The sequence below is a fragment of the Cololabis saira genome, chromosome 15 (assembly GCF_033807715.1).
Source record: "Cololabis saira isolate AMF1-May2022 chromosome 15, fColSai1.1, whole genome shotgun sequence".
NCBI lineage: Eukaryota > Metazoa > Chordata > Actinopteri > Beloniformes > Belonidae > Cololabis > Cololabis saira.
Window position 1 is genome coordinate 15355626 of NC_084601.1, and position 26541 is coordinate 15382166.

Genomic DNA, 26541 nt, shown 5'->3' on the forward strand with positions numbered 1-26541 from the left:
GGCTTGGATTTAGGAAAAGGAATAAAATAAACTCTTTTTGGTTTTGTTTGGCATAAACTGCAGCTGTACGCTGCAGATGTGGAGCTCCGGTCCCTGTGCAACTGATATTCAACAGCCATTGGCTCATTTGAGTTTAAGGGGTCATACGGATGGGTCAATACATTGGTTCACTTTTGGATTCTTTTTTTTTTTTTATTTTTACAACTGTTTACAGTATATTAATATATATATATGGTGGATTGCTTATTCAGTCTTATTCATATGTTTGATTTGCAGCAGATGTAAGTTTTCTTGTCCACATGTGGGTGTGAGACTGAGGGTGAGAATGAGTGTGAGCGTGTCCACTTTGGGATTTCCTGCCAAATACTCTAGCCTAGAGTTTAAAGTCTTTCTTGCACAACTACATCATATTGTTTCCCCCTTATGAGCCTGGTCCTGCTCAAGGTTTCTTCCCTCCTAAAGGGGAGTTTTTCCTTGCCACTGTTTGGCTTAAGGTTTTTCTCCCACTAGGGGAGTTTTTACCTGCCATTGTTATTTAATAATTGCTCGGGGGTCATGTTCTGGGTCTCTGGAAAGCGTCTAGAGACAACTTTTGCTGTATTAGACGCTATATAAATAAAATTGAATTGAATTGAATTGAATTTCCATCCAATTAAATTGATGGCCAGTAGCACGATATAGACTTGTGAACCAGATATCATTCTGATAATGATCTGTTGTCTTATATCTATAGCACTATCAGTTGTGGTCATCACACTTAGGGACAGTCCCCATCACCTGTCCACCCCTCCCTGTCCCTGCCTGTGGTCCTGCCAGCAATGTTGAGTGGGTGACCTTTTCTCACAGCTAATCCGAGCCAAAAAGCCCTAATTACTGCTGCCGCTCTACCAGCCTCCTCTGACTCTATAATCAATACAGCCGATCGGCTGGCGGATCACCCCATCAGACACCAGCTCTTCACATGTGACTCAGTGTGCCTGCTTGTGTGTGTGTGTGTGTGTGTGTGTGTGTGTGTGTGTGTGTGTGTGTGTGTGTGTGTGTGTGTGTGTGTGTGTGTGTGTGTGTGTGTGTGAGAGAGAGAGAGAGAGAGAGAGAGAGAGAGAGAGAGAGAGAGACTGTGTGTTTGCTAGTGTCACATAAGGAGGGTTATTTCATGCTGGAAACGGGACATAGCAGGACTGAGAAGGGGTCAGTATTTGGAGTACCTGCACAAGCAATAGAAAGATAAACAGAGAATGACTACAAAGTAACCATACACATACTTGTATTTACACACATTCCTCCTTCCAACCTGAATGTTGTGACACCAGTTGACCTTATCGAGCTGCTGTTGTGTAAAGAGTCCCTGATTAGAATATCTTCCCTTTAACCTTTAGCAGAGTGACGTGCCTCCCGAAACCTAAGAAATAAGCTATGGGCTTATGCCGGGAGGTAAATGTATGCTGGCATTATTTCATTAAGCTTTGGCATTTCACTTAAAGTCCTGATAGCATTTATGCAATAGTTCTTGCCTTTTTTTTCCTTTTCTTTTCTGTTTTTGTGGAACGTGCAGGTGTGTGCTTCTGGAGATGCACTATGACGAGCTGACAGTGTAGAATGCATACTGCCCAGAGCACTTGTGCTTTTATTGCCATATTATTTATGTGTATACCTGTGTGTGCAATATGCCTTAGGACATCTGACAAGCAATAAAACACCCAACATGATGTTATCGGAAAGAAAAAGGGCGTTTAATTTTAGACGCAGCTGTATGAATGGAGTCATCTCCGTTAAAAGAAGTAGGCGAGCTCTCTTTCCTTCCTTTTTTCCTCTCTTTTTCTGTCTTTCAATTCTGTTGACAGTCCTTGATTGCTTTGGACAAGTTAATGAAAAGCAAGAAAGAAGAAGCGACTGGCAGCCCTCTGTGCAGTCTGCACCTGCCAAAGCGTATGTCCGTGAGTGCATACCTGCCAGTACCTACGTCAAGCCGTCTTGTGTCCTCAGGCTTGCCAGTCAAATTGATGATGAGACAGTAAGAGAGTGATGAGAAACTCCTCTATGCCTTCAGGCTTTGGCCCATTCTGCAGACTTGAAATGGATATCAAAATAAACTTCTGTTCCAATATAAGATACCCTGAAAACATTGTGCTGCGCTTTGAGCGTGCCTTTATCACTGGCTCCTAAATTCATATTCAAATGTGACTTGTTGAATCTCTTGAATGACACTACAGAATGTGTAATACCAGTCCATTAAAGTTGCTGTAACTATTGGATATTTTTGAATGAGTTGGAGATGTGATACGATAATGGTTTGACTCAGCGATGCAGTCATGTCAAAACAAGGTCACATGTGCATGGTGAAATGCATAATTATCGGAGTGATGTGGTAAGAACATTTAGATCTGTGTTCAACGCCTCGAGGACATTTTAGCACCTGTTTTCTAAATGTGCAGCATTCTATATTATAGCTCTCTTCAGGCCAGGTCCTAAGGACAGATTGCCTGCAAGTTTTAGATGTCTCCCCGCTCTAACACTCCTGGCAAATAAATATCTAAATATCTCATATATGTAGGCCAGTTACTCCTGGGGATCTGGATTCAAGATCACTGCTAACCATGTTGTTATCAAGAAAATTGTCCTTTTTTTAACACCAGAATCCCCGAAATGAGCATGTTTACAGTATACAGGACTGTTTCAGAAAATTTGAATATTGTAATAAAGTTCTTTATTTTCTGTAATGCAATTTAAAAAACAAAGATGTCATACATTCTGGATTCATTACAAATCAACTGAAATATTGCAAGCCTTTTATTATTTTAATATTGGTGATCATGGCTTACAGCTTAAGAAAACTCAAACATCCTATCTCAAAAAATTAGAATATTCTGTGAATCTTAATCTTAAACTGTAAGCCATAATCAGCAATCCAGAATCCAGAATGTATGACATTTTTGCATTACAGAAAATAAAGGACTTTATCACAATAGTCTAATATTCTGAGACAGTCCTGTATAAGGGCTGGTCTGTGCTCCCCTCACCTATTCTCAATTGATGTGCCCGTAGTTTGTTTTGTTTTATCAGCCGTTTATTAGTGTGTCACATGACACAGGTCTCACTCTCAACCCATCATGTGGTACCACTTTGTCAGGATGCACTGAGTAGGCTGTAGTTTCTTACTGAAACCTAAAGTTAAAGGTGTGTGAAGAAAACTAATCTTCTGCAAATTCTATCCAAGCAAGTTGAAGACTAAACACAAAAGGTTTTTGAGGTTCAAACTTACCAAACAATGAGCCAGAGTGAAACCAATAAACTGGTGTGACCCAGGTCTCAGAGGGGCACAAACCACAGTGAGACATGTTTTTCTTGTTTGTCCAGTGTGAAAGAAACTTCATGGTGTGAAGGCCTGGGTAGCGGATATTGCTATCAAGCCCCCACCCCCTGCCTTCTGTGATTTTTAAAACTGCATTACCAATATTTCCTTAAAATTCAGTTAAAACTGTTTCAGTTGGCTGGGTAGCCATAAATTGGCAATAACCATGCTTTATTTGCTGTTAGTACAGCATAGCAACCATGGTCTAACTGTTAGACCATGGTGTGTTACACTCTAACACACACTCTACAAAAAATACATAAAAAAAAAATCTGACAAAATCTCTTTACTGCTTACCACACCTGTAAATATTGATGCTCTTGTCTGCTGTTTGCATCGCAGGGCCTGTTGGATTGGAAATCCAGAATTGGGCACAGTCTGTAGTTGATGATGGCTTCCGGACTCATCAGGAGGACCTGCGTAAACAAAAACAAATAAGAGAAAAACAATATATATATATATATATATATATATATATATATATATATATATATATATATATATATATATATATATATTATATATATATATATATATATATATATATATATATATATATATATATATATATATATATATATATATATATATATATATATATATATATATATATATATATATATATATATATATATATATATATATATATTGTTGTATGTCTGTGTGAATTCCAAGTTCCTGTAGAGTATTATGTGTGCATAAATGAATAGGAATGAATAGGAAAGGAGGAGAGGTGTTTTTGGCCTTATCCTGGTTCATTATTGTTAGTCTAAAATCTTAAAACAGCTTTTTCCCAACAGGGATGGTTCTTGAGTAGTAGCCTGTTTGTCAGTGCGGTCTAGTCACATAGACTATGATAGTTTGATTTTTATGGAGGTTTATCCGTCCTGTTTATTGCATAACATGAGCAGGGAGGTCTATTAAGCTAGCGGTAGAACATTTAATGAAAAGACAATCACAACAGTACGTCAGGAATTTTCAGAAATTCAACACCGTTTTCTTTGTCTCTAGTAGATATTTGTCACAAGGAGCTGTGTATTTTAATATCAATCAAACATTCATGTTTACGATTTTGGGAGGATGTGGAAAACCCATGCAGTGATGGCAAGTTTATGCAAACTCCCCATCAGAAAGAACTCCATGGACTATGTTGAGTTTGTATGTTAAAAGTGGAAGCTTCCTTTATGTTGATAATTATCAATTCTGTTCCCATTAAGATTGTGGAACATTGTGTGTGTTTGTGTGTGTTTTTCTCTACTAACAACTCATGCAAGTGTATTTTCTGAATGTGGATGTAATTATGAGTGTGAATGTAAGACTAAGAAGTGAAGTGAAGTGAAGACGAATGCACTCCCACAGAGAGCTGCCCAAATCAGCCTGGCGTGCTGAGTGAAACCCTGTGGTAATGTTTAGCTTAAAGGGTGAAGAAGAAGGTGAGTGGGAGAAAGGAAGGGGTAAGGACGAGGGGATGACAGGCATGGGGTTCTGCGTGTAGAGAGTTGGTGAAGAGAGTGAAGAGTCTAGCGGCTGAAGGAAGGCAGGGACGGGTCAGGGAGCAGTGACAGGGAGAGGGAGGGAAGGAAGGATGAAAGGTCCAATCAGGATGGAGCACAGAAGGCGTCCCACTTGGGTTTGTCAGTCAGTCGTCTCTCACTGACACCTGAACCTCCGCTGACCGGGTCGTGACTGCCTCTCTGGTACAGGAGATATCACTGGGAGGGCTGACTTTTGACCTCTCACCTCTTCATCGCCACCATAGTTCTCACCCTCCCTTCTCAAACACCCCTGTACCCACCGCTCTGCTTTTATTTTTTTATCACTTATCCTCCACCCATTCACCGGCACACTACCCAAAAACTGCTACTCTCATATAAATAAATGAATATATGTGTGTGTATATAAATATATATATATATATAGTATATATCCCTGGCCACTTGTTTTTCTTACACAGAAAACATTTAGTTGTCAGGTGGTAATAGTGTGAAATGAGGGCATAGCTTGAAATAGGGAAGCAGAGTTTTAAAACGGTATTCCTAAATTACATTTTTGGCATCACTCTTCAAAAGATTGCTGTCACATTATGGGCTTGACATGAAAACACAATTACCGCCATATCCTATATTTCCTGTACATGCCAGTTTGTCAAAAAGAAAAAGAAAAAAGTTTGACGCTATATAAAACAATTTGTATGCCAAAAGCACCCGGATGCTACTTGTTAGGAAAAAAATCTGGAGTATGCATGAGTGGACCGCAGCTATTACATTCCATTGCAAACTGTTCAAAGGTCACAGGGTTGTAAATGACGGAGAGCAACACCTTTTCTCGAGTGCTGGGCCAAAAGCACAAGCTAAAGTTGTCACTTTTGCGGAAATTAAGAAAACTTGCTGGTCATGGCATGGGGCAGATACTACATTCAGAGGCAAATGTACAATATACTACATACTCTGGATTATGTCACCTACAGGGACTGAAAGTGTTGTCCATTTTTGGAGATGTTAAAGTATGTTTAGCAAATTGTTTTTCTAAATATGGCACATTGTAGGGCAAAAAAATTAAAAAACAACTATTGGAAAGCGAACGGTAATGTAAAAGATGTATGGTAATATTTAATGTAGTATTTATAGCGGTATTACACTACAGTTACTTTTCAAAATAATGATATCAAATACCATTCTTGGAAAGCAGGACATAGTATGCAGTTAAGTGAAAAATGAATCTGTAGAAACTTGATTTTGTAACTAAGTTTGTCTGCTGCATGTTGCAGGGTGTGTTTTGTAGTGAAACTAAATCAACCAAAGGTTTCCACTTGGAAGAACAAACCCTTGGCTTGCAGAATCACACGCCTTATTAATGTTGCCACATCTCTGTTGCCTGGCAACCACTTAGGAACCAAACGGCAGGATGCTACTGCACCTGACCATGAGACAGCCATTTATAACCCTCTAAATCCCTGTTGTTTATTACTTTGTTGTTTATAATCAGGGGAATATCATGCTCATAAACCTCTAAAACACACTTCAATATTCTCAAAAAAATATTCCTTGTGGTATTTTATGTTTTGGTATCTGAAAAGATTTAAAACTATTACTAATACTCCCCTGACCCTGATGTGTTTCACTGCAAGTACCAATCTATACCAGAGAGCAGCTAGCAAGGACCTTTGACAGCCAAATAGTCAGTTTGTTGCCTTTACTGGCTTGTTCCTGTTTGCAATGAGCTTATGGGACCGTACACAATCAGAAAAGAAGCCTATTGAGAAGATGATGCGACATTCAACAATCCAAGAATATGCTTACACACACTCAAGCATTCACACGTATCCCTTGAGAGCTGGGTCTAATCCAGGGTTTACATTGTTAGGACAACAAGGATAATCCTGCTAACTGGGTGTTTATCTAGAAAGTCCAACTGCTGAATCCCCAAAACACATAGCATTGACCTGGAAAGACAAATATCAAGAAGTTGAGAAAGCAAAGAATGTAAAAACACTATATCTATCTATATATCTATATATCTATCCATATATACACCTTATATATACACCTTATATTTCCTTGTTGTCCATATATATATATATATATATATATATATATATATATATATATATATATATATATATATATATATATATATATGGACAACAAGGAAAGGTGAACAGAAGAGACGGGGAATAAAAAAATGACATTAAAAGGTTGCGCTGAGGGAAGCACGCAGACAGAGATGAAAGAAAGGTCTGCACTGTCAGGTATGCAGATGAGAATGTGATGGCATCAATGCAGGAGTGGACACAACCGGTCCCTCAGGAACATACACACTAGCCTGAACACACGCGTGTAGGGGCACACCTTAAAGCATATAAGCCTTCATTAGAGATAGAAAACACGGATGCATACGCAGAATACTGATGTCAGCTCAATACGCTCATAAGAGTTGAGCTAGAGACTTCCTGTGGTGAAATACTACACAACAAAACTGTGCACCACTGGGAAATAGTTTGGTATAGTATAGTATAGTATAGTATAGTATAGTATAGTATAGTATAGTATAGTATAGTATAGTATAGTATAGTACTGTAGTATGGCCCATATGTCTAACTTGCTGTTCCTCCTAAGACCTGGTGCATTTTTTATTGTTGCCAGATTTTCGGAAGTTAATTGCATTTTAGCACACAGTTAGTTAGCTAGTTAGTTAGTTAGTTAGTTAGTTAGTTAGTTAGTTAGTTAGTTAGTTAGTTAGTTAGTTAGTTAGTTAGTTAGTTAGTTAGTTAGTTAGTTAGTTAGTTAGTTAGTTAGTTAGTTAGTTAGGTAGTAATCATTTGAGTTCCTGCTCATATAAAACTATCCTCAACCCCAATACATTTACAACAACAGTTAGGAAGTTGGGTGAAGAGTTATTTTTGCTTGTTTGTTTGTTTGTTCAGGCAACTAGCCTCAACTGAAAGTTACAGGTGTAATTATGCTGCAATGGTCACAGTTGTAATAATTTTATTTCAGTTAATTCGTATGTCATGAGTCTTTTTTATTTATTTGTTTTAACATTATTAGATTCACTAGCTAAGAGCATAATTGAATACCATTTTAAATTTGGTGATATTCCTGGGACGTATGCGTCCAGCTACAACATGTATCAACATAAAGATAAACTGCTAGGAGCATATAAAGAAACTAAATAACTTTAAAATGCAAGCAGCTTGTGTGTAGAACACCAAAATCTGAAAAGTTGGGGTGCCACTGAAAAACTCTTTGACTCTACGATTTACTTTGACTTTTATTTCATTGCAGCCAGTTTGAGCACAATATATTTCATGTTTTGTCTCTTCAGCACTATTTAATTTGTTCGCTTGAAAAATACTGCCATCACTCATTAATTTTCTGTACATGCTGCAGTCCTGTTGAGGCTGACGGCGGTCTGCTGGAGCCTACCCCAGCTGTCAGCGCTGCCATCACACAAGTGTAAATTATCTTTGCCTACGGCGCTGATGCAACTGCATACCACCACAGACCCCGGCTTCAGGAATTGTTGCTGATAACAGTCTGGGATGGTCCTTTTCATCTTTGGTGTCCTTTTCCTCAAAAAGAAGATCTGAGGCAGCACTGCAATGTGGGGGTTAGCCAAGTTGCCTCACAGCACTAACGCTGCTGATTTGAATCTTGACAGTTCTCTCTGTGTGGAGTTTGCATGTTCTCACCATGCCTGCATGGCTTTTGTACTTCCTCCCAAAATCCTGAACATATATGTTAGATTGATTTACATCACGTGGATTAGTTGGTGCAGATCCATATTATAGCGCTTGGAAAAGGTTTTGTAAAATAACCCCTTGCCCATGTTGTTATTTGAAGTGTGACAGCACAAACTGCAGTATATTCACCTGATCTGTGCTGAACTTCCTCCAGATTGTTTGAATAGTTTAAATCTGCAGTATGTCAGATTTACACTTTAAAATATTTAAATATGCAGCAAATTATTGTGAAGGTATAAAAAACAACCCTTTCTTTCCCAAAGCAAAAAGATTTGCTGTGTTGACAAAAAGCTTCTGAAAAAAATATTGTTCTGAACACAGACTGTATAAAAAGAACTGGGAACCCCACCTGTGATGTCACCAAAGCGTTTTCTGAAGACTCCTTTGTTCAGTTACTACAAGTTAGCTATTTTAGCTGTGCTTCCTGGCTCATAACCAGTACTCGAGTTGAGGGGGGATGAGGGGGGATGGCATCCCCCCTGAAATAAAAACAGTCAAAATCATCCCCCCTGTGAAACTGCCATCCCCCCTTTCCATCCCTTATGTCATTTCATCAATGAATGTGGTTTTACTGCTATTTCAACATTTAGAGTCATCACCAGAAATTTGACAAATTTCACCTGTTTCAAGTAAATTTTCACTTAAAATAAGTAGGAAAATCTGCCACTGGGACAAGATTTATCTTATCATTACAAGCAAAACAGGTGAAAATTTTTGTTTTTTCCAGTGATGAGTCTTGTTTTAAGTGTAATGAGATTTTTTTACTAAAATGAGACATTTTAACTAGAAATAAGACAAATATTCTTGTTAAGATTTTGAGTTTTTGCAGTGATCCATTTTACTTATCATGTGAAGGACAGAGGCATATTGATAAGTTCAGAAAACTTATCATTATTATCATTATTATGTTTTCTATTGTTGTGTTTTGATGTATTTGATGTAAGCCCAGTGGATATTTAAAGCTTACAGAAGGCTGCATTTAACTGCTGCTATGTCATTCCTGCAGTATTTCTGCAGGTGTTTTGGTCAGTGCTATTATTTGTAATATATTATATTATTTGTAATCAGCACAAATTATCTGTCCCCATATGATAAAATCCACCATCCCCCTGATTTCTTTTTACAACTCGAGTACTGCTCATAACTATGAGGTTACCTAATATTAATTCTGATTGAATCTGTCCATCCATCCTTACTTCCACCCTTACTTCAGATCTCACTACCAAAATGAATTACAAAACATGTACTGCTGGAGCTGAAATGAGGACTACCTGAGCTCCACTTGACCATTACCAGGAGTCTCAAAAACCTTCAGCTAACTGATTATAGTTTTGGGGTACTTGGAGCTCCATCAAAGCTCAGTTCAATGTTGTGGTATGATGTTAACTGCCATTACCGGTACCAAGGGCGTAGGTTTGCATAGGGACGGTAGGGACATAACACTACCAACTTTTCAGGAGGCTCAAATTGTCTCCACCAACTTTTAAGCAACCTTATTTGCATTATATAATGAGTTCAGATATATAGGTAATTTAGATTGTCTTCCCAAATGTTGTAAGGATAGAATTGACCCTACCATTATTAAGTGAATTATTTTCATTATGTTCAGACTTACATTTACCCCTTTTCACTTGCTGAACTGCCGGTCCATTTTTTTTTTTCCTCAAACGCACATTTGATTGGCTGATGACTTTATTTATTTTAGTTTTTTTTCAGTTATATTTCAATTTATTTATTTATTTAGACAATGTTGAGTGGTCTTAAGACAAATGTTTATTTTTTGCATTCTGAATACTTAAGAGATTATTAATAAGTTTGTATTTATTGTGTATGTTAATATAATTTAAGTTTTGTTCAAATATTGCAATTTAAATTGCTAATAAAATCCTGGAATATTCTGGAAGTTTTCAAAATGTTTCTTTAGTAGTTTTTGAAAACAAAGGTTTGAATGGAACCGTGTATCAGGTGAACCAATACATGAAAGTTAGTATAAGTCAATACAGATTTATTTTGCATTGATCATTTAGCCTATCAATTAATTAGGTTCATATTCGTGACAAATGTAGCCCCGACCCCCGTTCATCCAATCTGTTTGGTCTTATTAATGTCCCGTCCCCAGCAAAAAGTACATGCAGGTTATGCTGTTATATCGTCCCTACCAATGTTGAGACCAAACCTACGCCCTTGACCGGTACCTTACATGTATTGTCACTGAATCTATCCTTAAATCCTCCACACTCTCGTTCTCTCGTATTACTGGAGCTGAAAAAAGGCCAGGTGGAGCTCCAGTCAGGCACTACTGGGGCTGTTGCTTGGTCCTGGTGGAAGTGTGGGCAAAGTTTGTCAGTGTGAAAGTCTGCAGGCCAACCTGGTTGCAGTGCTGGCTGTTCCAGCTGCTGCCAGGCCAAGGAGAGAAAGAGGAGGAGCCTTTCCATCAGTTAGCTCTCCGCTGTAGGCAACTGCAGATGGCTGTCACCTCAATCAATCGTCATGTGTAAACAACTCAAAGACCCTCACAGAAAAGCTATCCCCTACTGCAGACAAATATCTAGTCATTGGGGTGATCGCCATTCAAACTCCAACCTAAGAGAACTAATTTTAGGCTGAATACACCGTCAGGAAGGGAGGCGATGCCATTTGAGGTACTGTAGCAACTCAAAAAGTTTTGAAGTCACTACTGAGGCTACTCTCTGTATCTCAACCAATCTTCTGCCTGCATGTAAGCCATCCCTTTGCCTAGGTTTGTTGCCATTTCTCTTTTTGTTCGCGTTCTGAACAAATCGTAGCGCAGACAGCTTGGGCCGCTGTTACTTCCCTTGGCCCATTTTAAAAACAAACAACTCGGTCTTGCACGCGGTCACGCATTCTTTCCCACGTGTGCTTTGTTGACAAAAGTGGTTTGGAGACCAGTTATATGACCGAGTCAGAGTCAGATCACGCGGAGTGTGACCACAGTTTGGTTGCACGTTGGTTAAGCACCTAAAAGTCTATTGGCTGGACTATAGGGCAAAATGACCGCACCGCCACCGGCATCACAGACACCGGAACACTGAACTGCTTTCTCCCGATGGAGGTAACTCTTTCAAAACAGAGGAGATAAATGTACTGCAGATTGGTAAAAAAGCTAAACTGTTGTTGCATGACTGCATGGGTTTTTCTACATTTGCTTTTGTGAACAGGGAATATGGAATGGGGGGAGTTTCCGTGCACTTTGTTGTGTCTTACGCCAATAACTGACAAACATCTTTCTTGTGAAAGATGTGAGTCCTGCAGACTGAAAGATGTGCTGCTGTCCTCATTTCCCCACCTTTGCTCCTCAAAGACTCAGCTTTTACTGCGCTGCTTTTGTAACAAATAATGAATACAGTCACCTGTCGACGTCACAGATTTAAATAACACATTTTTTATTTCCTTTTTTTCTGTATTTTGAATATGTTGAAAGCCTGTAATAAAGTAATAAATACAGGAATACAATTGTATTACCGTATTAAGTGACAAAATAATATCATGGGATCATACTGGCTCCTGTAAAATAAAAAATAAATGTAAGAAAATGGTGAGTTTGTTCATTTTTATCTTCCATAGAGTCCCAGCATTTTCTAATTCTGGGTTGTTTTTAAAATAAGGCTTTTTAGTTTAAGTGCCACGATGCAAGCTCCAGCCTCGCACGATCCTGAGCCATAGAATAAATGAGTCATGTTACTGAATCCATTTCTGCGATATGTGTAATGGGGTTGGTTTACGTTCAAATGACTGCTCATCCGAAATGCTGAATTTATCCTCCTCCGCAAACTGTAGATGATTCTGAAAATGCAAATGACATTACTTTCCCCCTGCTGCAAATATATCCTAAAGATACAACCAGCACAAGACCCACATCAGGAACCGTTTCATCACCTGGGGACGAAACTGAATTGATTATGTTCAGTGCCAGAGGTAGATATCACTAAAGTCATTACTTCTACAAAAGATATGTAGCTTAATACTCAAACATGGGCCCTTCCTGGTGAGTGAGACCCCGGTCTCACTCCATCATCATGCTTTCATACCTCTGCTAGACTACTGAATGAAAATGAATCTGCCTTGAACTTGCCTGTTGTTTGTCGTATTTGACACATTGAAGGATGCAAGAGCTTGTAGCACATATTTTAAATCGGCAAACTAGACTCAGCTACAGGGGGTGCTCCCTAATTATTATTAGTAAAGTCAGGAGTTTATGCAGGGAGCATAATAAACTCTTCCTGTCAACACAAAAAACAGACAAACTGAAAGATGTCAATGCACTGTGGGATAAACGAAAGTATTCAGCATTAAGACATCCTATCAAAAGGCATCATTATAAGAAACTTAATCAAGAGAAGTAAAAGAAAAGTGTGAAATGTTAGGAACACACTTAGTATGAACGTATTATTTATTTTTCAGAATTCACTGGTATATAACTTACATAGAGATGCAATACGATAGCTTTGTATGAGGTTTATGAAAGTCAAAGGTTAGATTGATTTAGTGTTAATGATATATATATATATATATATATATATATATATATATATATATATATATATATATATATATATAGAGCTTTCAGCTTGCTACCATTGTCTTTTCCCAGTTATATTATATATATATATATATATATATATATATATATATATATATATATATATATATATATATATATATATATATATATATATATTTATATGTATGTGTGTGTGACTATTAACTAAATATGAAGTCCTATTCACAAAGATAACAATCAATCACAAGAACAGTGTCAATACTATATATATCTAATTTGCTTCTTGACAACATTTACAAAAAGGCAAATTGCCCTGTACATTCATGCATGCCTGCAGATTGTTCATACTTTTACGTGGAGGGGCCTGAACTTCAACAATATCTAATGCTGCTTGTCAGAATATTGCGCAGGTTGGCGTTAACTCTTCTTTGGGGGGAGGCAAGGGAGGCAGGGGGATATTGGCAAAACAGCGGCTGGCTTTAGCATGCATGTCAGGGCCTGGGGACACTCTCTGAGCCAAATGCCAGTCTATAGATCGCAGAGGGGACTAAAGATCACATCATTGTCCACACGGACACTGGTGACACGGGACGGGGGACGAGAGAGAGGGAGGAAGGACCGAATGATCCCTGCCAGGACGAGGTATTATAGACAGCAGCTGTCATTACAGGGCAAACCTGCTCTAGTTTGAGAGCACAAATGTAAACACACACCCAGGGTAACACACGTACACGAGCCGTGACAACGACATTATAGACAAGTGCTGTCATTAGAGTAGTCTCTGCGGAGCTCAAATGATAACGAGCAAGGAGGAGGAGGAGCGGGGGGTGTTGAGGAGGGGGGCTGTCTGCAGGTGAGATGGTGGTGTTTGAGAGGTCGGCTTGCTGCAACAAACAGCGACTACACAAAATAAGCTATACAATAAAAGCACGCTTTTGTAGTTCATCCATCCATCAGTATCCACCATAATTTCTCCCAAAGTTTTTGAAGAGAGTGCGAGCAGTGCTGCCTTTTGGAGGTAAAACACTGACTGCTCATAAGTAGCTACAACATGACTTAACAACAACCACAATGACTTCAGACGCACAGGATGTAATCTTTATCTTTTACGTTGGGGCTTTGTTAATGATTATGCCATTCAAACAAATGCTGCCTATTTCATCAAAACTAATACAAATGAAAGTCTCCTGTTTATAGAAAATAAGATAAAACATATCTGGAACAATGATGCAATTTCTTCAGAGTATGCTTCTCTCTTCACTGTGATGGCTAACATAAAAAAACAAAATTTTTTATGATATTTTAGACCAGGTGTGCCTTCCCTGTACAATAATAACAGACGTTATCATTGAGCTATAATAGTATGATGCAACATTAAAACTGATGAACATCTAAAGTCTGACTGTTTATTGAAAAATGCTGCATGTTGTAAGTTTGAAATTTGCCACAATAGGCAGATATCATATCAGCATAATCCTTGCTCACTGCTGGTAAATGGTTGCTGAACAGTGATCACGCTCATATGTGTCCAATCTGCGTGGGTCTTTTCTATCTTTATTTTTTCCTATTAAAACATATTGGTTCATTACAACTAGAAGGACTCTAAGCACCTTGCACACTCACACAAGCCTGTAGACATTTTTCTTCCAACATCCTACATCACATATAGGCTAATACATTTCGGTTTTCAACAGCATCTTACTTTTTTCCCGTTGAACTGTAGGATGTTGAAAGGTACCAAACTCATTTGCCTTCAAATTCCTGTTCAGCAAAGGATGCAATAGATGAGAGTAAAATTGAAACCATGCAGAGAAATTACAAACAGGGTACAAGACATTTTTAGTTCAAATGACATTAAAGAAGACAATTATAACCTTTTTACGCTATTCCCTTAGGTCTTATTGAAATGTTTGTGACATGTTTTGGTTAAAATACCACAGAACAGGATGAACAAGCTGCTTATTTATAGCTCCATTCATGGCAGCTGATTTTTATGTCGAGGAGTCAGACACTAAACTCTACCTTTTGTAAGATTGGTCTTAAACTTTGTGCTACCCACTTTGATTTACAGCAAGTGCAGCATGAAGTTAGGTTGTGATAAAGATGATGAGGCTGGATGTTCAACACTGATCTGGTTCTATGATATCCTACAAATCTGAACACCTCCTTTACATCTGACCCCTCAAATAAACAAAAAGGTTTTCACTTTCTTTTTTGTTTTCATTTATATAAAACGCCCATATTGATTCTCTCAAGCAGAGAAACAAGTATAGTTTTTCTCATATGCCCCTTTGATGAGAAATATGAAAAGTGTAAAAAAATAAAATAAAAATACAAAAAAAAAGACAAATAGACACATTCAAATAAAATTACAAATAGAAGCTCTGCAGACGTTTGACAGCATAAAGAGGACTGATGAATGAAAGCATGAGACCAGTGCGTCCCTAATGCTGTAGGGAGGAGTGGGTGGAGTTGGTGGCTGATGGGAAGGGGGGCATTTTTTTACTTTGGTTTAGCTCCACTTGTTCTTGAACTGAAAAGGAGAATGCATGTTTATTTTGTGATATGTCTATCTCCATAGCACCAGTAAATGTTTTTTTATAGGTCTTAAAATAATAGAAAACATATGAAGGTTTATGGTGCACTGATCTCAGTTCATTATTTACACATTATGAGACAATTTGTTATACAGCTAAATCATGGACAAGCCCCAGCCACCTTACTTCCGCATTGATACTCATGCAGAACTGAGTTTCATTGCAGTTCCTCGACTGTCTTGTGTGCAGAAATAAACATATTTACAGCCTGGTTACAGCCTGGGATGGGGGGTTGGTAGAGTTTATATCAAGCATTAAATGTATTTCTAATATGATTGATTGCCAGCTCAATGGCTAGCTGCTATCACTTCCTCATCTTTAATCGTCATGCAATGCATTTTTATTAACCTACCCTTGGGCAAACGCAACGGTCATTTTGGATTCCAGTATATCCTACTGTAAATTTCTGACGGGAGCTCTGCAGATATTTCGGCGAGTTTCAGCCAAAGGAGCTGGGAGCAAAACTGCCTTTGATTAACACACAGTGGGTGTGTATCCATGGGCTTTAGAAGCAACATGGTCTTCAAAAACCCCTGCGTTGTCCATTGTTTTTTACAGTCTGTGTATTTAACTTACGGTCCTCCTTTATTTTATCATTTGCATTCATAAAAATATACTGAAAATGAATAAACCACAGACAAATTGAGAGTGACTTTCACAAGTTTGACTCTAAACAGACTAAACAGAATTTTCTACATTGCCGATGTTGAACAACAATAATGAAGTGCATATTTATTTTAGTCCAATACAGGGTTCTGGGTAGAGGTTATGAAAATGAGGCCTTAGCTATAATAGGTTTTATGACCATCATGACTTGAGAAATGAAGCTATGATCACCTTTGGGATCCGCAGTGCTAAAACATACTTGAAACTGAAAATAATTAAAAATGGCCATTGCAGCTCTGTCAGAGTCTCAAACCTAAGAGTGTGACAAAAAGCTCTCATCTATCTGTGTTAACACAGCCATAAACAAACAGATTCTCGAAGACTTAATTTAAGATCAATTTGTCATGCTAAGCTTACTGTTACGAGAGCTGGAGATTCTAATCTAGACAGCGCTTTACCCAAAGGGGACAGGCAAACTATCAGTGCATAGTTTCACTCCAGCTCTTTAAAGACTCCCACAGTGCAATGTGCTTCAGGGTGTGTACAAATGAGAGGCTCTACGTTACACTAAACCTAACATCTGTCACTAAAACATCTTTCCCACTCTTTATAACAAAAAGCTGAAGTATTAACACTGTTTTAACATTCATGCGGAAAATTTGGACTCTTTAAAGTTGACTTGAAGGGATATCCTCATCACTGACTGGAAAGTTTCAAAATTCGAATTTTCCTTTTAAAAAAATCACAACAAAAAGTCCAACAAATGAAGTACCGTAACTGGATCACATCATGCTGAGATCCTGAATATGATCTGATGCGTTACCAAGTTAGGAGCCATCAAACAGGTGGACGACACCATTCTCCATCAGTTAACACAAATTGCTCCCTAATCCCTCCCATATTGTGTTTCCATCGGTCTTCTGTCTCAGCACACGTGAGTGCCATTGCTCTTCCTGTGAGGGGAAATGACAGGTGGTTCTCAGGTAAAATGGTGTCAGGTGAGTTCAAACCCCCCCGACAATTGCCGCATGTCCCTCCCAGCAGAATCGCACAACTCACATATTCTTCAAACTCGGCCTGACATTGAGATGTTTCACTTGAGGTGCCGAAACCTGTCCTCCGCCCTGCAGCCATGTGTGTTCATATCTATGCGTGAAAATAGTTACTGTGGTTCACTATTTCTCTCTCTGTGGTCGTGGTTATCTCCTGCAGGGGGTTTGAACATGTGCTGTTTCACCTGTCTACTTATTCATGAGACCAAAGGGCTCAGTTTCTTGATATCAAAGCCTTGGCTCAGGCTTTATTTCCTTATTGACAAGCACTGCTGGCTATGCAGTTTGGAGTTTGGGATTATGCTTTCGCTTTGCGTTGACCTTACATTTTTGGCTTTATAAAAATAGAAATAACAATATGCATAAAAAAAAGGATGGCCTATAAGTTAAACAACACAGATATGACAAGAAAACAACATTATTTCTATCTGCAGCAATTGTTTTCCAATTAAGCCTCCTCGATGAAAGACTGTCTCGTCAGGTTCCTGGAAATCATGAATATGAGCGCCCCTTTTGTCCTGCTGTCATTTTGTGTTTCTTAGCAAACTCTCTGTGAACATGCAGTTTATACTTCATAAAGCAAAACCAGCTAAAAAAAAACACAGGAGAGGATGGTTAGTGGACTAAATTTCTGGAAGGGTGAAGCCTTTGTATGACAGAAATGATTTTCACTGACCTTCACTGAGGAAACTGGGATTTTCAGTCCCCTGTGAGTTCTGTGTGAGATATTTTATTTACTTGTTATCTTACATTTTTTCTCACAAACCGGCTCTCAGCAGGTTGTCAAAACTGATGTATCGTTAAAGACAGCACAGTCTCTGATGCAAGCACAAGATATGATTCGGTGCTGGCGCCTTAATGTACCAGCTGTAGCAGAATTAGCAGGGTCTGTTTTCCCTCACTAATCAGGTTCGGTCAATAAACCGGTTAGGTTTGGACAACAGAGCCTCTTGGTTAATATCAGGGATCAAAGGTATTTGGTTAGGGTTTGGAAAATGTCACAGTTTGACACAAATATACACCTTCTTCAAAAAACAGTTATAATATGATGAGGAGGGAGAGCTATAAGGTTATTTTAACACGGAAAGAACAGACTTGCATGTGAATCAAAAATGGAGGCATAATTTGTATCCATGGCTTGATACAGAAAATGTTAATTGTATTAAAAATGTTTTCTCAAGTCTAGCAACTGGACTGCGTTCTCACTTGGAATTTGTCAAGCCAGAAGACTGATGAATGCGAGATATGTTAGTCTGGCACAGAAACAAGAAAGAACATCTTTAACATCTCAGGTTAGATATTATTGTGAGCTATACACCAAAGATTATAACATTAAACTACAGCTACAATCTTATGAGTCTCATTTCCCTCAAAATTATATATATATATATATATATATATATATATATATATATATATATATATATATATATATATATATATATATATATATATATATATATATATATATATATATATATATACATATATATATAGAGAAAAATATATAGATATATTCTATTCTATTCCTCTCTCTCTCTCTCTCTCTCTCTCTCTATGTATATATATACATATATATATATATATATATATATATATATATATATATATATATATATATGATGTGATATATGATATGACAGTGTGTATATATATAATGTGTGCTGATGCATGACTCTCTCTAGAGCCATACTGTTTATTTATTTATATAGTTAGTTATTCATTCAATCATTCATTCATCTATTCTTTAGGTTCATCATTTGTATGTTGAATTTTCACCCTAGCTCAGCCTCACAGCGAGGACATTCCTTAGTGGTTATTCCTGTTTTAACTAAAGTGTGTGTGTGTGTGTGTGTGTGTGTGTGTGTGTGTGTGTGTGTGTGTGTGTGTGTGTGTGTGTGTGTGTGTGTGTGTGTGTGTGTGTGTGTGTGTGTGTGTGTGTGTGTGTGTGTGTGTGTGTGTGTGTGTGTGTGTGTGTGTGTGTGTGCGTGTGTGTGTGTGCGCGCACATGTTTGTCAGGTGTTGCTACTCACATTAGTCACGTAAAGAAACAAAGGATTGTGGGAAGCCTCGATGGCCTACACAAAAAGCATCCTGACTCATCTCAGTGTCACCCGATCTCTTGTGTGTGTTTGCACGCACATGTGTATGTGCTGCCAGATAAGAATATGCGTATGGCAGGGCGCTTACTTTAAGGGGTGAGGGCGCCTCATTGGCTGCTATGTTGGGGTCAACCAGAGGTCAGGACATGTGTGATGGATGGAGCTCTGTCTCTAGACCACTACCCGGCCAGCTCCCAGTCCTCGCTCCTCCCGCGGGCCCCAGCCTTGTTGCAGTGCCCCGACTGTTCTCTGCTGTTTTCACATCTCTTTGTATAACTCCGTTTGGCACCCCAAGTAGGAGTGCTAGGAGGCAGAGAGGAGCTCAAAGAAAACCGCAGATTGCTCTTTGAGGTGAGTTCCGATGTCAAGATGTGGATTTGCACATAACCCTAAGATGCTCATGTAACCTCTGCTTCTCTTACATCTAGTCACCCACATCCCTCCTTTTTTTGTCCTTTATTTTCTCACACCTTAGCAACCATGGTCTAACATGCATATCCGGATGGACAGGCACTGACCGTATGATGTCATCCCTCTTCTTCTCTCCCTCCTCCTCTTCCTCCATCAGTCTGTCAATCCTTCCATCGGCACAGTCCATCTATTGGCACATGGAGACGCACATCTGTCGATGGCGGAATTCATTTTGGCTGCCAATCACACCAGGGGAGTGGTCAGTGAGTGCAGAGTGCCAATACCTAGTCCACCGTGATGAGTGACTGCTGTCTGTTTGGATGTCCAGCTCTTCTGTCTGAAGCCATGCACTTATACGGTCTACCTGAGAAGCAGAGTTGCCTGTCTCGTGCTCTTGATTTGATTTTATTGTGAAAGGCATCATAAAATGGCAAACTCCAATTATAACCTATTTGTAAAAGCAGTAAAAGCAGTCCTGACCATAGTACCTTTAATTAACTACAGTCAACACAGCCTCCATTGTGATTATTCCCTATACTTCCTTTGGGTGCTATCTTGAGACATGATGTCTCAGTTACAACAGAAATATCCTAAATAATCAATATGTTTTGATAGAAAATCCAAGCTGATATTTATAGTCAGTATATCGAGTCTAAAATCTTTGGGAACTAAATGCCTCTATTTTTTAAAGCTCTTATTAATATTTCAGAACTTTGTGGATAGTCTTCTTTTCTTCTCTTTTATGTACATAGACAAAATCCAAAATTAAATTACATCATAAAACCAACAAAACCTGTAACAAGCCCTCCTGCATGAAGCAAACCTCATTGCAAATATCTTGTACATGTTTCAGCATCTCTTAGTGCATGTTTAAGTGTGTTTTAAATACATGAACACTCTCAGGTGTTGCTTCTTGTGGTCGTTGTCAACTCTGTTTCCTTTTCATTCCTCACAAGTCATGTTTATTCATCCACTAATGCTGCTGGAGAAAAGGATTCCCATTATCACATTTTCTTTATTCTTCAGCCGAGTATATTGACCCTTAAGGACCTGGCATCATTTTACTGGAAGAATTTAACTTGTTTGTTTTGTCAGACTATAAGTCACTACAGTAATTATGGAAATACTGTTTTTAACAGATTGGAGGCAGATTTTGAGAAAAAAAAAGGTAGTCAAATAGTTCTTCACGTCTCTAAATTACAGATGTTATCATTAAGACTTTGTCATGTTGTTATTATAATTGATATCAATTCATTAAAGACAATTCATTTCATGCGTGTGCAAAGAAGAAAAATGCCAGAATAAGAAAATGCAACCCAACCTAAATGTTAGAATAATTGCAAAAATACTTAAAATAAATATCTTAACAGAGTTAGAATGTAGCTAGTAAAAAAACAATAGATAATTAAAACCAATATATAAATAGACAACAAAAATTAAATAGATTAATTAAAAATAATGATAAATAATCAATAGATACGTAGCCTAAATATTTTTATAAGCAGAAATTAATCAACTACACCTTTTTTCTAAAATGTTTCCTTTTAGGGCGAAAGGTTTTGTTCTTGCTTACATGTTAGAATACGTTTTACGATGTTGAATAAATTGACATTATTTCACTTTGAAATATATTATCGTTGGAGCCCATCAGCTGATTTCTCTATTGCAACAAATTGCTCAATTTAAGGCTTTTTAATGCTGTAAATTACTCCACAATTCGCGTATATCCACTAAAGTTTCAGATGAACGCAGCCGTCGTGTTTCACTGTTGCTCACGAACATTTAGGCCCCGAAGCTCATTTACCTTCATGAAGGAACAGCATAACGCATTTCCATTTCCATTTTCGTATTTGCTCTTATTGCTTCGTCTCGGGACCGATTCATATCATATTTTTTATATGTTGTATTCCGATAATAATTTTGGTTCTGACATTTGGTTGCTCTAAAGGCGCACGTCTGTTTTCAGGCACGTCAAGTCTGGGGAAATAAATCCTACATAATTTCAGCATTACATCTTCAAGTTGGAAGCTTCAAACATTTATCCCCCCTTCCCAGAGTCTTAATGGTTTGAGTTAAACATCTGTCATCGCCTGTGTGTTTATCTCGGACTTTAATGGGAACCATCAGTTGCGCAGGACCAGATTCTGGTCGGACGGTCCCATCTCACAACACTGACGCACCGTTTTTTTCCTCCCTTAAACCTTGAGCATGTAACTCTGCCTTTGAGAAGATTGTCACAGCCTAAATGTGTCGGACTGCGTTGGGTTTTTTTTTTTTTTTTTGGTTGTTTTTTTTTTGTTTTGTTTGCCCAGTGTTCTGTAAACTGAAGGTTTGAAGGGTGATGTGACAACAAACTCGAACTGTGACCGAGGATTGACCCAGGGCTCTTCTTTTGAGAATCAGCTGCGTTTGGGACTCCTGCAGCGGGCAGAGGCGAGTAGGAAGCTTTAGAGGGCCTCGACTCACAAACTGGTTTCCAGAAGCATCTACTATTCCCCGAGGAGATTAAGATTCCCCAGTATAGACTCTATTTAATTTACCTATAGGATACTCACATTAGTCTCAAGAAAGCTACATATAATGTTCCTCAATGTCATTTTTCAACTTTAAAATAATAATCATCTGTGTAAATTCAAAAGTTGGACTGGGTGTGTTCGGGTTTTATGTCTAATTCAGATTTAATTCTTCATTTGTGTCATTTAACCAAATCTTAAAAACTTGAGGAACTGTGCATGCGGTTTAGAAATAATCAAAATAAGTTTTCAGATAGATAGATAGATAGATAGATAGATAGATAGATAGATAGATAGATAGATAGATAGATAGATAGATAGATAGATAGATAGATAGATAGATAGATAGATAGATAGATAGATAGATAGATAGATAGATAGATAGATAGATAGATAGATAGGATTTTTTTAAAGAAAATAGTCCCACTGTTAAAAATAATAGTACTTTTTTGTTTTGTTTTTTTATTTATTTTGTATAGCCGAATGAATTGGAAATGGTTAAGTCACCAAAAGACAATAAACAATATTTACTGTACAAAACTACTTGTCCCTATTTATGTAATGTATTTTATATTTTATCAATGGATCTGGGTTTTTTTCTTTCTTTTCTTTTTTTAAGTACTGTAAAGGGGTTAAAAAACTGCGATTTTTGAGGTATTCATTCTGTCACCTTAACTCAGACTGGCCTCGAAATTGCAGAGGCCTCTGGGCAACAAGTCTGTGTACATACTCTACTATTTACATAAAAACAATCAACAAATGAGGGTGTCTGTAGCTATCACACTAACCTTGTCGGCTTTCATATAAAACGGTCTTTGTCCTCTAAGTGGAACAACAAAATATAATACTCATATACTAAATTTAATCAGACAAGATGTTATTAATATTAATTAAAAAGGATGTATTGGTAACTTACTCTCCTCTGCCAAGCCTGTTGCTGCTGAATTGGACTGAGCGTCCCGTGCTGCAGCCCCAGTGGGTCTCCGGAACTCAAATACAACCGCTCCTGCAGGTGGATCCAAGGTAAAGGTGAATGTCGCTCATTAATCATGGCCGTTTTGGCGTTTCTTTGCCCTTTTATGGTAAAATGGACTCGCATCTTGCACACCAGGAATTACAACAACTAAAGATTCAGGAAACCCCAACTCCTTCTCACTCCCGCAGCTCCATATTGTTGTTTTGATTCGTGTCAAAATCTTAATTCAAAATAACATATAAGCATAGTTTATACATAAAAAAAGTGTATTAAATAAAATATTCTATATGATTTTGCAAAAGTGCTGGCCGTGTGACATGCAGTGCTGCAGCTTTTCACTGTCGGTCTTGTCATCAGGTGAAGATGATGACACCTCAGTGTAAGTTGGGGAAGTGGGGAGGTGACGCTGACAGGACCGGTGGGGCTCCCATCCTTGTCAATACCCCGACCTCGATGTTTCAATCAATAGAGTTTCTTTTTGTCCCCTCAATAAGCCGGGAGCTCGATAAGGTTGTCATCACAAATGACGCTGACATCCACGCTCTCTTCTTCTCCGAGGATAAACATGCCTCTGTCATGCCAATAACGCTTTACTCCAGGGACGGGAACGCGCACGGCCGCATATATTGAGAGACTGGATGAATAAAACAGACGCATAGGGTTCCTGCTCCTTTTTGGACTGTGGGGCTTATATGTTGGTGTGATGTATGGATTTAGATCTAAAATTTGCCTTCATAAGTCTATAACCGTTTTGCCATGACTTCCCCACAGACATGACACAGAGGAAAGGATTTAGAAGTAAACGCACTTTAATACACACGATTTACCCGTAAACATCCCTCAAAACAGTTTGCATGTGCCATACTTGATTAAATAGCTATAGCAGATACAAAGCCTGAACATACAAAGCTGTGAATGACCGCTTCCGCAACTGATAAAACTCAGCGCCCCACTCATTACACATGAGGGTATAACGCATCATGCAAATGTCACACACAATACATTCAAACAGTCGATGCACGGATACCTGAAACTGAAGTGACGGTGATTAAGGAGTTACTTTAACAAATCACTCACAAACGATTAATAAACGAGATCATCTCGCTGATTGCGCCCTGCCCAACTGACTGCATCCAGTGCACAGACTTCCTGTGGCGGAGATGCAAAACTTTGGCACGGTTTGAGGTATTTGTTTGTGTGTACAGAATTGACTTTGGCACATTTAGCAGCACTAGTCAGGGGCGAGTGACAAGATGGCACTGAATCAACACAATGCAAACATTTTACGCTAACTTCCCAAAGCAAATATACACTAAACCATGACCAACCATTTTGGACAGCAGTGCTATTTTCAAACACATTACACATTATAAAAGAGATCTAAAGAAGTGGCTCGTGTTATACTTCAAAGTTTCCAAATAGTGCATTAGCTTTTTTTTTTTTTTTTTTGCCTTTTTTTAATGTCCACACAAATATTATCCATCAACAGAGACTTTGGTTTTCATACATTATAGGCCCCGCAGTGGCCCAGAGAGGTAAAGAGGCGACTGGTCCTCAGTTGGAAGTGTAGGGATCTGCCCCTGTGGAAGACACCGTGGAGGATGTGGGAGAGGGAGTGGATGGAGCCGATATTGACCGTTCAGATGCGGCATCGTCCATTTTTTCTGGAATCCTCTCTCCTGCGTCTGAGATGGCAGCTTTCGCAGGCAGAATCCCCTCTTTCTCCCTCTTCTTTTGCTTCATTCTGCGGTTCTGGAACCAGATTTTCACCTGAGTCTCATTGAGCTGAAGCGCCGCTGCAATCTCCACGCGGCGCGCCCGGGTCAGATACTTGTTGAAGTGGAACTCCTTCTCCAGTTCTGTCAGCTGCTTGGTGGTAAAGTTGGTCCGGACGGTGTTCGGCTGACCAGAGTAGCCGTACTCCCCAGACCTTCCTGCACACAGGGACACACATGTCAGGGAAAACTGTTTATCCTGGTTGTTTAGTTGTCATCTCCATAAGCTGTGGTTGCGCAGGACATGTCAACTGCAGCTAATTAGCAACTTTTACGCAGCTGATTATTATCAGTTGATGACCATTATGATCTGAAACTGCTATGTAACTGCGGAAGGATCTGTTATCTCATTTGAAGTCAATTTTAGGGTTTTTGTATTGTTTGTTGTTGTTTTTTCTCTTTTTTCTTTTTTGCATCAGTGTCGGAAAAGGAAGAAACAGCAAGCACTGCCTTATTGCACTCTAATCTAAGTCCTGGATCATGTAACTAATCTTTATTGTACACTCTCGTGTGCACCTATACACACACACAAGCACGAACCCACCTGTTTTGGGGGGATTCCTTTTCACTTTCATCCAGTCGAAAGTCTGCGCGGATGAAGCCCCCTCGGACAGGGGTGAACAGCACGCCTCTAGGTGAGCTGCATGCAGGGGGGACAGCGGGTTCGACGCTCCGGGGTAAGGGGGCGCCTGCTCGTGCCCGCCGCCATAGGCCGCGTGGGTATACTGCAGCTGACCCAAGGGGGCGGCACTGTAACCATGGCGATGCGGGGAGACCACTGAAGAGGATATATTACCCGCATACATCACAGGGCCGCACTGGGGGAATGCTGTTGCAGAGTCTACTTCCTGGTTGAGCGTGTAATGGTTGTACGTGGCACAGAAAGTTTGGGGTCCATAGCCAGAGCTGCAGGCCGAGGCCGGGTGGGCCCCGTAGGAGAGACCCAGAGAGCCCGTGGTGGGCTGGTATGAACCCGGCTGGTGAGGGAGGCTGTCAGGGGAAGTCCTGCTCGCAATAAAGTGGTCATCAGCCCCGCAGTTGTTGACAGTAGCCCCGCAGGACTGGAAAGTCGCAATTCCGTGGTCCGAGTGGAAAGCCCTGACCGAACAAGAGCCACCTTCCCCGCTCATCACCGAGTAGTCTAAAAAGCTGCTCATTGTAGCATTGTTGTGCCGGGACCGAGGGATCGTCCTGCGCATAGACACCCACTCGTACCCTAAGTGGCCGTGCCAACCTTTACCTATACTCTGTCCTCATCAGTGGAGTGAGGAGGGCGCACTGACCGATATCAATGAACGGGCGCTGTCACGTGGGCCCGGTCATCCAGTGAGATACTTGTCCACATCCACTTAGCTTGTGACAGATTGGTGTTTGAAGAGCTATTTAAATTCCAGGC

The 26541-nt window shown here is 39.2% G+C and overlaps 1 protein-coding gene and 1 long non-coding RNA gene across 4 annotated transcripts in view; both read right to left on the minus strand.

Annotated features, from left to right (window-relative positions):
- Window positions 1-20114, minus strand: part of LOC133461632 (uncharacterized) — a 31748-nt gene extending 11634 nt beyond the window's left edge. The window contains exons 1-3 of one of the 3 annotated variants that reach the window (XR_009784196.1): window positions 19989-20114; window positions 3652-3765; window positions 1961-2067 (exon numbers count right to left, since the gene is read on the minus strand). This is a non-coding gene — a long non-coding RNA (uncharacterized LOC133461632). Of the gene's footprint in view, window positions 1-1946; window positions 2068-3651; window positions 3766-19988 lie in introns of all 3 variants that reach the window. The other 2 variants (XR_009784198.1, XR_009784197.1) reach the window with 2 other exon arrangements.
- Window positions 20115-24271: 4157 nt separating this feature from the next.
- On the minus strand, window positions 24272-26308 carry hoxa1a (homeobox A1a). The gene is made up of 2 exons (XM_061742756.1): window positions 25690-26308; window positions 24272-25304 (listed from the first exon to the last, which is right to left on the minus strand). The coding sequence occupies exons 1-2, from the start codon at window positions 26300-26302 to the stop codon at window positions 24925-24927; spliced, it is 993 nt and encodes a 330-aa protein (XP_061598740.1). The 5' UTR covers window positions 26303-26308; the 3' UTR covers window positions 24272-24924.
- Window positions 26309-26541: the final 233 nt, after the last annotated feature.

Bases quoted from the DNA above. Each gene is read 5' to 3' on its own strand.
- hoxa1a (XM_061742756.1), bottom strand. From the start codon at position 26,302: ATGAGCAGCTTTTTAGACTACTCGGTGATGAGCGGGGAAGGTGGCTCT. The intron at 25,305-25,689 runs GTGGGTTCGTGC...CCCTGTGTGCAG, and splicing joins AAGGAATCCCCCCAAAACAG to GAAGGTCTGGGGAGTACGGC.